The sequence below is a fragment of the Lytechinus variegatus genome, chromosome 7 (genome assembly GCF_018143015.1).
Source record: "Lytechinus variegatus isolate NC3 chromosome 7, Lvar_3.0, whole genome shotgun sequence".
Taxonomy (NCBI): Eukaryota; Metazoa; Echinodermata; class Echinoidea; order Temnopleuroida; family Toxopneustidae; genus Lytechinus; species Lytechinus variegatus.
In genome coordinates this window covers 35716585-35734705 of record NC_054746.1, presented here as the reverse complement: position 1 = coordinate 35734705, position 18121 = coordinate 35716585, and the positions used below count along the sequence as shown (strand labels likewise).

At 35.1% G+C, this 18121-nt stretch overlaps 1 protein-coding gene across 1 annotated transcript in view; it reads left to right on the top strand.

Moving 5' to 3' along the window:
• LOC121419136 (kinesin-like protein KIF16B) overlaps positions 1 to 16849 on the top strand; it is a 74907-nt gene extending 58058 nt beyond the window's left edge. Inside the window, exons 21-31 of the mRNA XM_041613464.1 lie at positions 3919 to 4283; positions 4719 to 4915; positions 5674 to 6768; positions 7173 to 7318; positions 7981 to 8160; positions 9115 to 9157; positions 10269 to 10316; positions 11313 to 11432; positions 13539 to 13628; positions 14545 to 14628; positions 15140 to 16849. Of these exons, the coding sequence (XP_041469398.1) occupies positions 3919 to 4283; positions 4719 to 4915; positions 5674 to 6768; positions 7173 to 7318; positions 7981 to 8160; positions 9115 to 9157; positions 10269 to 10316; positions 11313 to 11432; positions 13539 to 13628; positions 14545 to 14628; positions 15140 to 15295 (2524 nt within the window). The 3' untranslated portion in view covers positions 15296 to 16849. The remainder of the gene's footprint in view (positions 1 to 3918; positions 4284 to 4718; positions 4916 to 5673; positions 6769 to 7172; positions 7319 to 7980; positions 8161 to 9114; positions 9158 to 10268; positions 10317 to 11312; positions 11433 to 13538; positions 13629 to 14544; positions 14629 to 15139) is intronic.
• Positions 16850 to 18121: the final 1272 nt, after the last annotated feature.

Sequence of the window (18121 nt, the reverse complement as noted above, 5' to 3'; positions counted from 1 at the left end):
TTAGAGTTCCCCCTCTTTGTTTCACCATCTGACGAACCACCCCACCCTTTCTTTATTATTTTCCATTTGCACGGTCATTAGGAATGATAGAAGTGCCAAAATTTTAGTTTGGCTATTCACATGTGTATTCAGTTTTTTTGTGCTGCTCTCTATTTGACTCACTGAGATTTCAGGAATTAAAAAAAAAAAGTTATTTGATGAATCTCATATTGTAGAGGTAGCGATTGTTGATGGTATGTTTTCATTTTGAAGCATTTCTAAAGATGAGCCTCTAAAATATGAATACATATGTGAAATGCCATTTTGCTCTGATTTGCTTATTTTTTTTCATTTGCAGCTGGTGTACTTTAAAGTGATGTTCCTTTAGTTACATAACATTTTGCGCCAGTGATCATTGCTCTGCTATAAATTCCACATACCAAATTAATGACTAGTACTGGTTTAGTACTGCCCTTCTGTAAACCTATGATCAATAAAGCCTTATTGCAACCCTAACCTATCATCTCGGGAAAAATAAAGCCTGGAGCAATTACACAGGAGTAAATGTTGTGTCACCGTTCTCTTAAGCTATATATTAATGTTTTTATTTGTTGTTTGCTTTGCTGATTGTCTCCAAAGCTTCATATAGTATACATTTTTATGGGAGAAAATACATGTTTACCGTTAAAAAAATTCCATAATTTCAGGAGGAGTCATTTAAGTAATTTGAAAAAAAGAACAATCAAGCTGTAAATGAGTAGACCTTTAATTTTTTGGATATTCTTGATCTGCAGTCATATTTTGTTTTAAGCATTGCATGCACATTTATGAATTATGTATTATTTGTTGTACATATGAAATCATCAAGCCATTGCATGTATCCATGTTTTGTTATATTGAGTTATGATTCACTCGAGTAATTTTTTTTTACGTTTTTCCATTGTACACTGCATACAGTGGTATCTTGTTGATGTTTACATGTATGGATAGAGATGGTTCTGTGTTTTACAGAAAGGTATTACACTTAAATTTGCAGTGGGTGATTATTGGTTCATTATTTTTTTTTGTTCATTTGATTGTTAAAAAAGGAAAGGAAACTCAAGCTGTTTTAATTTAGTCACTTTTTTGGCTGTCAAAATGAGTAGTTCCTTTTAAAGGTCAAGTCCACCTCAGAAAAATGTTGATTTGAATCAATAGAGAAAAATCAGACAAGCACAATGCTGAAAATTTCATCAAAATCGGATGTAAAATAAGAAAGTTATGACATTTCAAAGTTTCGCTTATTTTCAACAAAATAGTTATATGAACGAGCCAGTTACATCCAAATGAGAGAGTCGATGATGTCACTCACTCACTATTTCTTTTGTTTTTTATTGTTTGAATTATACAATATTTCAATTTTTACGAATTTGACAATTAGGACCTCCTTGCCTGAAGCACAAAATGTTAAAATAATGGAATTCCATGTGTTTAGGGAGGAATGAAACTTCATTTTACATGACAATGATGAGAAAATCAAAATATTTCATATTTCATATAATAAAATACAAAAGAAATAGTGAGTGAGTGATGTCATCAACTCTCTCATTTGGATGTAACTGGCTCGTTCATATAACTATTTTGTTGAAAATAAGCAAAACTTTAAAATGCCATAACTTTCTTATTTTACATCCGATTTTGATGAAACTTTCAGTGTTGTGCTTGTTGATTTTTTCTCTTTTTATTCAAATCATGTTTTTGTTGGGGTGGACTTGTCCTTTAATAATGGTTTGAAAATTTTAATCTGCAGTCATATTTATTTTCAGCATGGTATGCATATCTGGGAATACCTTGCATTATGTATGTGTTATATGTTGTCCATTTGGAACCAACAATCCTTGCTTTCTTTGTCTTGTTCACATTTTTATATTGATTCACATCTTTATGTACAATGTTTAGAAGTATATACAGTGTGTATCAAAAAAAAAGTTTACACTGTAAAATCTTGTAAAATTTTACATTTGTAATATCCTAAACAGTTTCCACATTTCAACATTGGTACAGATCCATTTAAGCAAATGATGATATAACTGTCGAAAAATATTTCCGCTTGAGTGATGATTTGCGCAGAACTTTGAAATAGTTATGTGAATAAAAGTAGACCTCAATCATGAAAAACACGTTGGAATTGATTTGAAGACATATTTTACCTTTTTTTAACTTGTTACCTTGCCCAAAACACTTCGAAGAGTGCATTGCACCCCACCCCACTCTCCAAAACACCGAGGCCGTCGTGATGATATTTGCTTTACACTGAGCTGTGATATACATGAAATGGCTTATGCTTCACTTTCATTTTTTTAATCATTGTAAAGCTTGGAAAAAGTGTGGAGAAGCAAGTATAAATGAAAAATGAAATGTAAACCCACTATAAATGATAAAGACTTGGTGAAAAAATGCTGTAGATGTTTGATATAAACTTTTGTTCAGATTCAGTTATGTCCTTAGGTCCAGCTGGCACAAAAAGGGTAAAGGTTGTTCTTACTTAGTGTCGAAATTTCAATTTAGGTGGCAAAATTGTAACAAAATGCTTGAATGTATCTGTTTTATTTCAATTGACCAAAAGTGCAAGGGAAATGTATGAGAAATGTTTCGCAGGGTAAGTTAATTTTGCCCTTTCCCCTTTACACAGCGTACAAACGAGCATTTCTGCGCAAACAGATTTCTGCAAGCTTTACAAAAATGGACAGTGCTCACTCAAGTGTAACATTCTATCAAAACTTTTATTTTCATTGAATGGATGAGACCCAAACCCAAGATTATATGTGAAAAAATTACCCTCATGTTGTATATTTTTTAATTCCCAGGGCTTTTTACACTGTATATATTGGAGGGGAAGAGAGGGGTATTGTGTTAAGTTATTTAATTTTACTTAAAATGAAACTCACAGAGAATAATTGAATGTCTCTCATCTTGCAATGTTTTTAAAAGAATTTGTATTCATTTGAATAGAGAATGAATAAGGAAGGAGAAGTTGTTCTGTGTTAAGTGATTTAATTTTGATAAAGGTCCTACAATTGAAAAAAATGAATTTGCAGTGAGCCTACATTGCTGTGTTCTGTTCATGGAGCTCTTAATATGTTTTGAGGAATTTGTATTACTGTAAACAAAAATGAATAATGGAGCGGAGGGGTTCTCTGTTAAGTAATTTAATCAAAGAACTTATAAATGAAAGTTCAGTTCAATTCATTTATTTCCATGTGAAAGTGAAATTTGCATTGAGTATTTTGATAAATCTTACTTGGTAAAAATAAAATAAGTGGTCTCTGACATTTACTTTTCAGTATTTTGTTACTCTTTATCTAAACTAACCTACATCATGTACATATTTACTAACACTATGCATGGTGCAGTAAATACAGTTGGGCTTGAACATTATATACCTTGAGGAAGAATTATGTTGCATCCCTTGCTCAATTGACCATATCTGTTTGTGCACAAATGGACACAATTCCTAAAACCTGATTGAATTGAAGGCCATTGACTTATCTTGTATTTTGATGTTGTATGTGTAAACATACATCCTAACTACAAGGGTTGAATGATTCTGCATGCAACTGAATGTCTTGTACATCATTGAGATTTGTAATAGTTATCCTCTCTGAAAACAAGTTTTCAGTGTGAATTGTGTGAATCCACATGAAAGATTCCAACATGTATGCCTCATATGCATGTATATATAATTGTTTCCTGTTCATATTATAATCTGAGTTAAATTTTTTAATTTTTTTTTGCAAAGTTCCAACATTTCGAATTAATTTTTATTTGAAGGATCTGAAACTCTTTAACAGTTTACATCCGTACTTCAGCAATATATTGAATGTGTATTTTTTATTAATACCTGCTGTGAAACTCTCCTTCAAGGTTTCTCTGATCATTTTAATATGTTCCTTAACATAGGTCGGAGATCCAGGAGCTTGAAGAGAAGCACAAGCAGCAGGAGGCAGCTCGGATCCAGGAGGAGGAAGCCCAGGAGCGGAGCCTGGCCGAACGTATGTCAACACTGGACCGGCTCAGGGAGGAAGGGGAGACGGCCCAGCAGCAGGCAGCCGAGGCAGAGCGGAGGCTGGAGCATGAGAGGCGAAGACTGAAGCGACAGAGCGTTGACATCATGCAGCAGTTGGAGGAGTTCCAGAAGGAGAAGACCCGACATCAGAGAGATATCGAGGAGAGGCTTAAGGAGCTAGAGAGTGAGAGGAACTCCTTAGATCAGATAAAGAGGATGATGGAGACGCAGATGGAGAAGAATAGACGGGAGATGGAAGGTAGGAATTATTCAACTATTTGATTAAATTTTAAATTCAGACAATATTCGTTTGTCGTTGCTTGCTCAAGTTGTTGAGCAAATTTCTTGACCTTGGCTTCAACTTTTAGATTGTATCATGTATATATGCCTACCCTTAAGTACCTATTCAAGATCTTATTAGCTATAGGCTTATATGATTTTCCTTGTCTCTATGTTACACACTCTGAACAAAGGATGTACATAACTAAGGTTTATATTCAAGACTTACATGTATGTTACCTATGAACAGTTAAATATCTCATTTTTTTATAGTGAATGTTTAGGTTATCCATATTTTAGTACTGGCTCCCAGTTGGACCCAGTAGCCACTAATTCAAACCATGGTGTATGTTATTCAACACAACTTCAGAATATCACTTAATGTATTTTATTTGCCTTTTCACTGCTTGGACAGAGGACTTAGCTGCAGAGAAGGGTCGATTGTCTGCACTTGAACACAAAAGGGCGGGTGAGGTATCTAAGGCTATAGAAGAATTGGCCAAAGAGAAGCAAGAGCTAGAGCGTCAGCTAGAAGAACATGAGAGGAAACATAAAGAAGATCTGAGATTGGTGGATGAGAAGGAGGCTGAGATGAAACAGGCAATGAAGAAGGTTGGTTTCTTTTGCTCACAAATTCTACTTCTCAATTTGCATGTGTGGACACCTTGCTAAAACACAATAGCGCATATTCTGAAGTTGGATCTAACTTAGACCACGGTCTAACTCTGTGCTAAAATTTAAGCCAAAAATGTCAAAATTTTTAATACTTACATTGTATATTTCTTATGATTGTGCTCTTTTCTAACTTGTCATGGTGAAGTAAGCTATCTTATTTATCCATCCGAAGCAGTTAAGAATGATTTGAGAGAAAAAGGAGATGGTGCATTGAAATCATACTTTTATAGATTTATGACACTATTGGCTATCCATACTTAAACCATAACTTTAAAACTGAGTATACATTAAACCCAACTTCAGAATACGGACCAATTAGTAGGCCAAAATGTATTATTTTTTTTAATATGATTTGAAAAAGGTGATATTAAGTATTAAAATATTTAAAATTGTAGATTGCTTGTCATAATAGATAAATCAAATACTAGAAGTGAGCACTTTTAAGATAAAAAGCTATACTCAGAATATTATTCTTAATTGATTAGGTTTAATATATTTCCATCTTGGTGTTTGAATTGAAATTAAGAGTTTAACAAATAAATCAATTACATTTTGAAATTTAGTTTGAGTGTGTAAAACATTAACTAGAATTATGTGCATTGATCATGCCACATAATATCGTGTTTCAAATCATAAATTTTATTATCAAAGAAGAAATTAAAATGAGGTTTTATTCTTTGTTTTCTCTTCCATAGCTACAAGATGAGGTTAACATGAAGAAGGAGAAGCTACAGCAAGAAAGGGACGAAGAGCGCCATTTTCTCCTGGTGGAGAAAGAGAAGCTGGAGGCACTGCGAGCCAAGCAGGAGATTGCTCAGAAGATCTCTTCCCAGATGGAAGATTCTGTCAAACAAAGATTAGCCAGGGAAAGCAGTGAGATTGCCAAAGCTAGGGACCAGTTTGAAAAACTGAAACAGACGCAGCTGGATGCCATCGAAGAAGAGGAAAAAAACATTCAGTCCAAGGCAGAGTTCCTGATAGGACAGATCTGGGAGAAGAGATCGCGATTAGAAAGTGAAAAGATAGAGTTGGATGACAGGGAGAGAGAAGGGCAACAAAGGCTGGATAATGATTTGTTTACAAGTGCAGAAGAGAAGGATCTTCTGGAGAGAACTTTGAAAGAGGTCAGCAAGAGGAGGAAAGCGGTTCTTGAGGAAAGAGACTCTTTGGACGATGAGGAGAAGAAAGTGGAGAAGGTGATTGAGGCAGAGTTTGTGGTCCTCGAGCAACAGAAGCAAAGAGATGAGAAGCTATTAGAGGAGGAGTGGAAGAGCCTTCTCCAGATTGAGGCAGCAAACTTGGAGTTCATTGAGCAGGAAGTGGTGGATAGGACAATGGGCTGGGAAAAGCAGAAGACAAAACTGACTAATATGGAGAAACAGCTCAAGAACTACCACCAGCAACAGAATGACTTGAGCAACCAGCAGCAGGCAGCTGTTGGGAAGCTTGAAACAGAGAGGACAACCATCAAGAATGAGTTCCTTCAGTTGGAGCATGGTCTCCAGAAGGAGATCAGCCATCTGGAGCAGAAGATCATCGAGATTGACTCGCAGGATGCAGGAGGGGCTGCCATCAAGGACCAGAAGGTCAAGGTGGACAGCATGGAACACAAACAGGCAGAGATCCTGGAGAACTACCAAGAGAAACTCAAGTCAAGTGAAGCAGAACTAGCCAGGGTCTTGGAGGAGATCACTAAGGAGAGATCGAAGTTGGATGAACTCAACCAGACTGGTAGCTTCATGGAAGGACAATTCAGAGAAGAGCAGAAGAAACTCAACTCTAAACTAGAGGTATGTCATAGAGGTTAAGTACCAAGTCATAAGGCATCACTGAATGTTATGGGTAAACCTGTCTTGCTCCCAACTGACAAGGTTTCAAATCATCTGACTGTTAAAAGCCAGCTATTCGATGATCCATCATATCTGGGCATAGTACTCGTAATTCTTGATTATACCATTGCTTTTTTGTTCCTTGAGTGTTTGACCAAGTTTAATAGATAGTATAGATAGTACTCGTAATTCTTGATTATACCATTGCTTTTTTTGTTCCTTGAGTGTTTGACCAAGTTTAATAGATTATCGCTTATGATGATACGGTAACAACCATACATGTATATTGGTGATGATGAAGATGATAAAGAGTTTTATTGCTTGATTAATACAATTTTTTTTATTTATCATCTGCACATTTGCAGAGTGTTCAAATTCTTGAGGAACAGATGCAGCAGGCAGAGCAAGAACTAGTAAAGAGAAGAGAAAACTTTGAAGAGGAGCGAAAGAGAGAGCTTGAAAGAATAGAGGAGGAGAAAAGTAAACTCAGTGATCTTGAGAATCAGGAAAGGTAATATTCAGTCTTAATATTTCAAAGTTAAAAATGGAGAATAATTTTTTTTGGATAAAGTTAGAAATTTTGAGACTGAGCATGCTTGTAAGTTGAGCCCCGTACCTGAGATAACTTGAGTAACAATCATTCAAAAATGTGGGTTATAATAAAAGTAAATTGTGTTCAACTGGTTAAGATGCATTTCTCATGCCTTCTGAAATGAAATGATATATTCAAAATTCATTTTTGTTTTCATATTGCTTTGTTTGATTTTTGCTGACTATTCATTGTTGTGTTTGCAAGATGAACCATTTTTGAAATTTATTCTAGCCACAGTCATATATCACTGTTACAACATTGAAATAAGGAAGCTTTCAAGAGTCACCGACTTGACAAGATGACAATATTCTTTATCTTGCGAGCTTGACTTATATAGTTATAAACAGTTGTACATCAACATGGCAAGATGCATAATAGATGTATCTTGCCATATCAACACAAAAAGAGTATTAATTCGACTTTAATAGCAAGATTACGTATATCAACTTGTTGACATAATATCACCATAAAGTTGACATGACAGGATAAAATATCTCACCATTTTGTCAAGTCGATGGAACTCTAAAGCTTCTTTATCTAAGGAACGTGTGCATGACCTATTTTCTTTCAATGATTGACAGAATAAACCGACTGGTGGAGGAGGAGGTTAAGAAGAGACTCCTAGAAGAACAGATGGAACGTGAGAATGCCATCCTAGTGGAGAAGGAGAGGGAAAAACTGGAAAGGGAACAACAGCTGACAGCCATGAGGGTGGCTCATGAGAGAGAGATGAGTGAAATGAGACATCAACTAGCTATGAGGTAGGTCAATAGAGTGAGAGGGAGAGAAGGAAGGAAAGAAAATAGAAGAGGTAATAAAAAAGAAAGAGTCCAGAAAGGGAACAGCTGACAGCCATGACGGTGCCCCATGAAAGAGAGATGAGTGAAATGAGACATCAACTAGCTATGAGGTAGGTCAATACAGTGAGAGGGAGAGAAGGAAGGAAAGAAAAAAGAAGAGGTAATAAAAAATAAAGAGTCCAGAAAGGGAACAGCTGACAGCCATGACGGTGCCCCATGAAAGAGAGATGAGTGAAATGAGACATCAACTAGCTATGAGGTAGGTCAATACAGTGAGAGGGAGAGAAGGAAGGAAAGAAAATAGAAGAGGTAATAAAAAAGAAAGAGTCCAGAAAGGGAACAGCTGACAGCCATGACGGTGCCCCATGAAAGAGAGATGAGTGAAATGAGACATCAACTAGCTATGAGGTAGGTCAATAGAGTGAGAGGGAGAGAAGGAAGGAAAGAAAATAGAAGAGGTAATAAAAAAGAAAGAGTCCAGAAAGGGAACAGCTGACAGCCATGACGGTGCCCCATGAAAGAGAGATGAGTGAAATGAGACATCAACTAGCTATGAGGTAGGTCAAAAGAGAGGGGGGGATTGTGGGAGTGATGGAGGGAGGAAAGGAAAGGGAGAAACCAGAAAGGGAACGACAAGTGACAGCTTTTACAGTGACCCATTAGAGAGTGATAAAAGAGATAGATGAGATAGAATGAGAGGGAAGGGGAAAAAGGATTGATAAAAATAGAGAGATGGAACAATCAAAATTCTTTCTAAGAATATAAGAAGGGGGAAGAAAGAGAGAGAAAAAATATTTTGTATATGCAAATCAGGGATGCCGATTTTCAGATAAAAGTAGGAATTTGATCTCTTTTAATATTTTTCCTTGATAAAATGTCCTAATGATATAAATAATTTTCTTTTCTTATATTTAGGAGTCATTCCCTTGCCGATTTGAGGACATCTATCCTATCATTGGTAAGTTACATTTACATACTCATTCAGTCCCATCACATGTTTTTGACTTGGTAAAAAAATAAATATATACATATATTAAATCTTTTAATTTTAGTTTTACCCTACCTAAAGCTTTGATATAGTTTAAGAATATCTAAAAGAGACAGATAAAGCCTCAGAATGGAGAAATACATTAAAGGATGTATTTTGATAAATCTCTTCTTAACCCCTAGCATGCCACATATACATTTTCGTGAATTTGGTTTCACTGGAATCCTCTCGTTTGAGCCAAATTTTCCTTCAAATGCTTCATTAAAAGAACAATTTCTATTGAATAGATTTTATTCATACAAGTTTCTCTGGAAAGGAAACAGAGGTTAAATTAATCCATACAAGGTTTATTCCCAGAATTGAATTATACAGAATAAATGTAATATGAATATTTAAACTGACAACATAGGTATATATACATAATAAACATAAGTACGATGATTAAGCATGTTAAATGCATAAGATGTTAAAGAAATACATGTACAATCATCAGCATGCAATCTGGTGGAATGTTATTAGATATGTCATTAATGAAACAGTAATAAAGTTGAGCCAATAATTTCCCTTGAGCTTTTGATGATTTACTCATCGCTAAGTTGATCAACCTTGTTTCTTTCAACCCGTCTGCCACTATCAACCAAAGTGGATGTTTGAAACATTGGAGACGTTGCTTTCTAGCATTTCCGTTAATGACTTGGTCTGTGTCTTCTTGAGATTCGTCTGGCCATTGTTCCCACAAGTCATCATCAACCAACTCTTCAAACTCACTACTAGTGATGGGATTAACTCATGAGGATAAGAGATGAATTTTTAGGCATCTGTGATGAATATTTAGTACTAAACAAATTGGATTTCATATTGTGCGAAAATGCAGCAAACAAGTAGTATGAATTTATTGTGAGCTTTCAGTCAGCCTCCTCGAGGTCGGAAATTGCATTCTTGGCCTCGAAGCCTGATGTCTCGGCCTCGTGTGGAGAGCCATGTCTCATTCTCGGCTGAGCCAACCTAGGATACAACACTGCTTATCCTTTTACCTGTATGGACTCCTTTATGAATATTATTTGTTTGTCTTTATATATAGAATGCCAACGCTGACAGCCCTCCAGAGGAAAATCAGAACAGAATAAGGGTGAGTGATTTAACCTTTTAAGGACACATACATTTTTTGTCCTAAATGCTAGCAATAGACCATATACATGCACATCATGGTGTACTTACATGTAGGAATACATTCTGTCATTAGATGAGTCTTTTCTCTCTAATGCAAGTTCTATCGTGCTATCATATGCTTATTCTTGTGATTTTTCAGCATTTTTGTCTCGCCAGAACAAAATTCGGCAGAGACCTAGTAACCACTTTTCCTGTTAGTCTGTTTGTCTATTAGTCTATTGGTCTGTTAGTCTGTCTCAAAATGTTAAAGTTTTTGTTCAACTTGCTCTCTTTTCTTTATTTATGCATCAATTATGTTAATACTTAGTAAAATTGATCGTTTTGGTAATAACACATGTGTGTTCATGAGGATGGTGGGGTCAAAGGTCATATAGGAGTCAAATAGTCAAACTATATGAGGTCATATCCATCCTTTTCAAGTTTATGTTCAACTTGCTCTCATTTCTTTAGATCTGCATCAATTTTGTTCATACTTGGTACAAATAATCATTGGGTACCACACATGTGTTCTTGAGGATGATAAGGTCAAAGGTCATCTAGGGGTCATAAGATCACTTTGCATATTTTATTGATCGCAAAATCAGGTGAGACTCATGGTTCGTGAACCACCTTGTTTGTATTTCATCTGGTTTTCAATATAACGCAAAAATCTTGCTCAATATATCTCAGATTTAACAATTCTCACCATTCGTTTTCACACAAAATCAACCAGGAAATCTAATAACTTTTAGTTTTAAATTTAGTTGTATTTGATTATAGAGTTGCAATTTATTGCTTAGATTTTTTTAGAATTAGCAATGTGTGTTATGTATAAAGTGCCTTAAAGATATTATTACTCATTGCATTAATTCAATCTTATCTGCACACATTCTCCACTCCCGGGGATTATGTGGTTTAGCTTATTGAGAAAGGGTATATGCCATTATCTCTATCCCACTAATCTTTCCCTCTGCAGAATCTAACATTCATTGAGACGCCTCACACTGCAGCCCTTGACAACCCCATTCAGATCACACTACCAAGGTTTATGCAAAGAGGACATGGATGGGACTCGTACTTTGTCTTTGAAATTCATGTGAGTATTCTTGGGATGAGGAGAGGTGCATAGAGAGGGATGCAGGGCCGGAGTTGAGGTTGGCTTTCAGGTTAAATTTTTTGGTCTTGACCTTGGGGATGAGGAGAGGTGCACAAAGAGGGATGCAGGGCCGGAGTTGAGGTTACATTTTTTGGTCTTGACCTTGGGGATGAGGAGAGGTGCATAGAGAGGGATGCAGGGCCAGAGTTGAGGTTGGCTTTGAGGTTAAATTTTTTGGTCTTGACCTTGGGGATGAATAGAGGTGCATGGAGAGGGATGTAGGGCTGGCGTTGAGGCCGAATAAAGGTAAGATTTTATGGCTATACCATTGGTTCCAATGGAAGAAACCATTCTCCGTTGCTGAAAGGATGCAGGGAGGTAAAGATAATGCTGTTCGTATAGAAGTAGCATAAAAAATGTCTTACTTAAAAGCATTGTCTTAAAAGTTATGTGTTCATTTTGTTGATCTATTGCTGTGTGTCATTGTGATGCTTTTTCTGCACAGCTATTTAGTGATGGTATGTGACAGTTTGGTAGGATGGCATATTGCGATGTTTCTGTTAAGATTGTGCCACATTACATTGTAGTTGACCCAGAATTGTATGTATTGCAACATAACGTCATGTCATTTTCAATCGCGTTTGGATTACTGTTGCATTGATCGTATTTACAATTGTTTATTGAGAAGTGCATTTAATATGTGCTTATTCCCAGTATATGTTTTAGCCTGGATAAGTTGTTATGAATGTTTTGAAGAACTTCCTCAGTTTAGAAAATGTTTGTAAATTAAGTGTAATGAATGATTAATATACATTTAAGTACAATTACTGTACTGCATTATTTGACCACCAACACACGTTGGACATTTACCTTGAATATAGCATCCAACCTGACATGTTTTCAACAAGATCTGATTTAAAGTTTCTTATGTAACGACATTTTTGTCTCACCTGCGAAGCAGAGTGAGACTATAGGCGCCGCTTTTCCGACGGCGGCGGCGGCGTCAACATCAAATCTTAACCTGAGGTTAAGTTTTTGAAATGACGTCATAACTTAGAAAGTATATGGACCTAGTTAATAACACTTGGCCATAAGGTTAATCAAGTATTACTGAACATCCTATTAGAGTTTCATGTCACATGACCAAGGTCAAAGGTCATTTAGGGTCAATGAACTTAGACCATGTTGGAGGAATCAACATCGAAATCTTAACCTGAGGTTAAGTTTTTGAAATGTCATCATAACTTAGAAAATATATGGACCTAGTTCATGAAACTTGGACATAAGGTTAATCAAGTATCACTTAACATCCTGCATGAGTTTCACGTCACATGACCAAGGTCAAAGGTCATTTAGGGTCAATGAACTTTGGCCGAATTGGGGATATCTGTTGAATTCCCATCATAACTTTGAAAGTTTATGGATCTGATTCATGAAACTTGGACATAATAGTAATCAAGCATCACTGAACATTTTGTGCAAGTTTCAGGTCTAATGATTAAGGTCAAAGGTCATTTAGGGTCAATGAACTTTGGCCGAATCGGGGGTGTCTGTTGAATTACCATCATAACTTTGAAAGTTTATTGGTCTAGTTCATTAAACTTGGACATTAGAGTAATCAAGTATCACTGAACATCCTGTGCACGTTTCAGGTCACATGACCAAGGTCAAAGGTCAATGAACTTTCTCCGAATTGGATGTATCTGTTGAATTACCATCATAACTTTGAAAGTTTATGGATCTGATTCATGAAACTTGTACATAAGAGTAATCAAGTATCACTGAACATCCTGTGCGAGTTTCAGGTCACATGATCAAGGTCAAAGGTCATGTAAGGTCAGTGAACTTTGGCCATGTTGGTTTTTTTTGTTGAATAACCATCATATCTCTGTAAGTTTATTGGTCTAGTTCATAAAAAGTGGACATAAGAGTAACCATGTATCACTGAACATCTTGTGCGAGTTAGAGTAGTATTCAAAGTCAGCACTGCTGCTATATTGAACCGCGTGATGCAGGTGAGACGGCCAGAGGCATTCCACTTGTTTACTTGTATTTCTTCTTGTCAAGCATTTATATATGTTGTTTTCTCTCATATATATTTCTTAGGTGAAGGTTATAAATGAATCCTGGATTGTTTTCAGGAGGTATAGGAGATTTAGGGAGCTTCATGATTATTTGAGGAGGAAATACAAAGAGGTAAGCACATGATTGTGTATGTCCAAATGTTATTGTGAAATACAACAGGTGTTGCCATGGGCGAGGGCTTCGTTCCTATGATTTTTGTAAGGGAAAGAAAGGTAATAGACAAAAGGAAAAGAAATAGGAAGGAGAGTATTAAATGAGAATGTTCTTGGACGAGTACCTTTAATAAAAATACAGTTTTTGTATAGCACATATTATGTCATCAAATGTCCCGATGTGCTTCCAAAGGACTTGGATGTTATTACCCCAATTTCAACCCTTAGCCTTTTACAGCATGCACAAATTTAAAAAAGTGAATCCAGGCAGGTCCCTATTTACCTCACCTGGGTTGAGTGCAGCACAGTGTGGATGTATTCCTTGCTGAAGGAATGAACGCCATAGCTTACATTCAAACCCACAATCCTCTGGTTAACAGGCGAGACTGAACAACTAGAACGCAACACTTACATTTGATATCAATATTTTTTCTGAAAGGAACATATATAAAGTCCATTTGTGATAATCTTCCTTATCAAAATTCCATGGCAAGGCTCTTTTATAACTAATGAACAATAAATAAGATATGCTTATTAAAATATTTCAATAATCAGTGATGTCTTGATATTGAAAATTGTGCCAGCAGTGAGTCAAATGTACACTTAGCTTTGGAAGCTTCACAAATTGCTCACAAGAGTTGTTTTTAGTTTGGCTCTTTTTTTTAAATCTAAACCTCTCATAAGCATATCCTTGAATATTGTTCTCCATGATTTATTTTCAAACTTGTCTCAAAAGCTTTGTCATATGCACATGATCTTCTAAAACCCCTTTTTCCCCCAAAGTATTTATGAACCCTTAGCTAGCTCACGAAAGTTTTCAACTGTTATTAGTAGTTGTATATGTAAAGAAATACTTCATCTCTCTACCTCTGTAGGTGAATGCATTACAGTTTCCACCTCGTCGTCTATTTGGTAACAAATCAGAGAGGGTAGTGCTACGGAGAAGGATGGAATTAGAGGTACGGTAATTCTTGAAAAATTCTTGTAAACTGTTGTAGCATAAGGTCATATTCATTTTCTTCATTGTATGCTGCTGTTTATATTGATGTATGTCAGAGAATGAACAAAGACAAGGGATAAACTAGTTATCTGACATTTTTTTCAATTTGTTATTGATTAATATGTTTTCTATTTCCAACAAATGAAATATGTTAGTTTGTATCCCACATCATGATCTCTGCTATTAACAGTAGACTACCATATAGACAAGAGAATTGTTCAATTATGATTTATTCCTATCTGAAATTGGAGCAAAATTTCAAGCTCTACTTGCCTATCTATGCATTTCATATTAGGTATCAGAATAAAGGGGAAAAACAATTTTACAATTATTTGTATTAAATATGAAATATTTTTGCCTATGTTGGAGTAAAATGACTAAAAAATAATTATATAAAAAAATAAATAAAAATATTACCTTTCCACACCTTTGAATTTTGACTATATTTGTTTAATAAATTTCATTTTCAGAGATATCTTCAGAACCTTATGCAAGTGTGTATGAAGATCCCAAAGTGCCCCATTGCTCCTGGTCCTGGCCGCGTCATCTCAAAACAGGTCCTCTGTGAGTGGTCACCGTTCTTCCGCAAGGGTGCCTTTGACATCACTAAGTACGGAACCGGGTGATGTGAAAATATCACTGATGAACAGTTTTGAAATCTGAACAGAACTTGCCAAAAAAAGTAAATGATTCCTACGTCAAGATGTTGCTGGTGTGTTATGATCAGTGCTTCAGGAATTTACGCCTCGCTGTTGACCTTGCCAATTTTTATCTTGAAAAATGGAACAAATAGAGTGGATTTTTCAAGTTTCTTTTTTTTGTCCCTATATTGTTTATGTTATTTCATCCGAATGCTATAGAGAAAGCATAAATGCTTAATGTAGATGAGCAATCTTCCAGAGGACCAATGACTTCACATCTTCTTCAAGGGACCTGGTAACGTGAATTAATTGTTTACCAAGGGTTGCTGCTGCATTGACATTCAAAGCGTAATTGCTATATGTAGATGAGACTCTATCAGAAGAGGCTTGAGCTATTATGTCTTTTCATATAAAGTATGGTTATATGCTGTAAAGTAGACTTGCAATTCAATTCTAATATACCTATATGTTAACCCATTAAACACAATTTGATTTCTGCATATTACAAACTTTCCAAAGGCTTTAACCAAAGTTATCTTGGGCATGGGGCTTAATATTTTAGTAAATTTTGGGTCACACTCATTCCTTAGATAAAATTAGATTATTGGGCTCATATTGATCATCATATTAATAATACAAGTTCTGTGTATTTAAGAAATGTGTTCCAAGTATCATCCACTCTACAGATTGATTATAAAAGGTAATTTATTTTTCATTGCACTCCAAATCACAGATCAATCATTATTGTAACCAGAATGAATATAGTCGAAAATCCTTTCATTGAAAGCACTTGTCCTATGATAAATGCAGTTCTGAACCAAAAGAAGAGTAAAGCCAGCACACACTACATAATCCATTGAGATTTTCAAAGAAATTGTGATAACATTTTTTATATCAACATCCCAACCTGTAAAATAGTTAGCGATGAAAGGTTTTATAGTGGTATGGACACTGAAATCAAAATTCCAGTCTATTTTGAGCCTCCCAGTAGGAATAAAGGCAAATTCAATTCTTAATCATAATGACACCACAATCATTGGGTGCAACTTGAAGCCAATTTTTATTTTACTTTGGCCACAAGGCTTGCAAAATTCTGATTTTAGTATCCTTGGCATTATGCCAAACTTGAAATAATTTTACCTATTGGCACTTTCATATTTCATGTAAAGTGTAATTTATGTTAAAGTCTTGTTGTCAGATTGTGTAGTATGTGGCAAGCTTAAGAGTGTACAGTCTGTAATTGACTTGGGGAAGTAAGCATAGATTGCTTTATATTCATAATATGCATAATATCTAATATATATATGCATCAATAATGAAAAAAGAACTACTTTATTCTTGCATTACAATCCTTTTACCATTGATATGAAAAAATGGAACTGTTAGACATGAAATCTTCTAATTTGTAAAAATACTGAAATACTGTGTTGTCAATCCCTTTATGATCAGAGAAAAAGACTTTCATCTGATTTGTGTAAATTGTATTTATCATGATGATAATTTCTACATAATGTGTTTCATTGTTTCAATGTCTTTTTTTACATGTTTTTACATGAAATGGGGTTTATGTGAACCTGCTTCCTGTTAGACAGTTTTATTTGCAATAGTAATTAGCCTTTGCTGACTTTGGAAAGGATTTCTGCAAAATAGAGGCAATAGTGGGCTGTGTGTAATAGATATCAAGATTATATGAAATTAAGTTTAAAAAAAATTGTTTAATGTGCTAGAAACGTGTGCTAATAAAATGCACCGCTCTTTCATTTTTAATAGAAAATAGAAAACAGAGTAACACATGTGTTTCAAATGATAAATCCTTGCATCTAATTGGCAGATGCAATTTTATTAGAGAGAAAAAGCACCAACAAAATGCTTTATGAAAGGTTTCCTGGTTTTGTGTTAGAAGTGGTGGTCTGGGGTAGGGGAGGGCACGTTTTCTACCCCCTTCCCCCTGAATATTTGATCCAGAAGTCTTATCCACTTTCACATATGATCAGTCTGTAATCGAGAAATTTGACCTTTCATCATTACCGCCTGAATTGAAAACTGTTAGAATGACCAGAATTCTCATACAAAATTCTATATTAATTACAATTTTCTAGTTAGGTTATCACATAATATCCATCAAGGACACAATGAAACAGAAATGAAAGAGCATATGACAAAGATATTGTAAATTGTTTTACTCCCCCTTTATTATTAAAAAAATTGTTTGGGGATGCAATTGTAGATTTTGGCTCTGAATAATATTATTGTGTATTATATAATCTTTATTGTTAGTGATTTATCTAACATTATAAGACAAAATGTTCATTGTAGTTGCATGACTGACCACTTTACTATGACTACGGCTATATAAGGAAAATTTCAGAAATCTTATAAAAAGGTTTATTTTTAAAGTTTTTCTCACCAGTTTCATGACCCTGATTAGATTATATTTTGTATTTTACAAGAAAGCTCGACCCCCATTTCATTAGTGTATGTTTTAAAGAAAAGATAATTCCTGCAAAGTTGAATATATTATTGTGAGAAAAATATTGTATCACTGACAGCAATTGAATGATATGGTCCTAATAGAATAAAGGTCTCATTCAAATGATAACATTTTAAAATGATTTTTTTTGTTGTTGTCACTAAGTTAATATTTGTTCTCCTAAAAATTATATATTTGAGTTTCCTGTTTAAATGTGGGTTGAACACATAGTTACTCAGCATATTGTGTTTTTGTCTTATCAATTCGACTCGGATTCTGATATGTATAGCTTATACAGGTTGGAGATTCAAAGAATTATTCATTACAAAAGCAATGAGAAC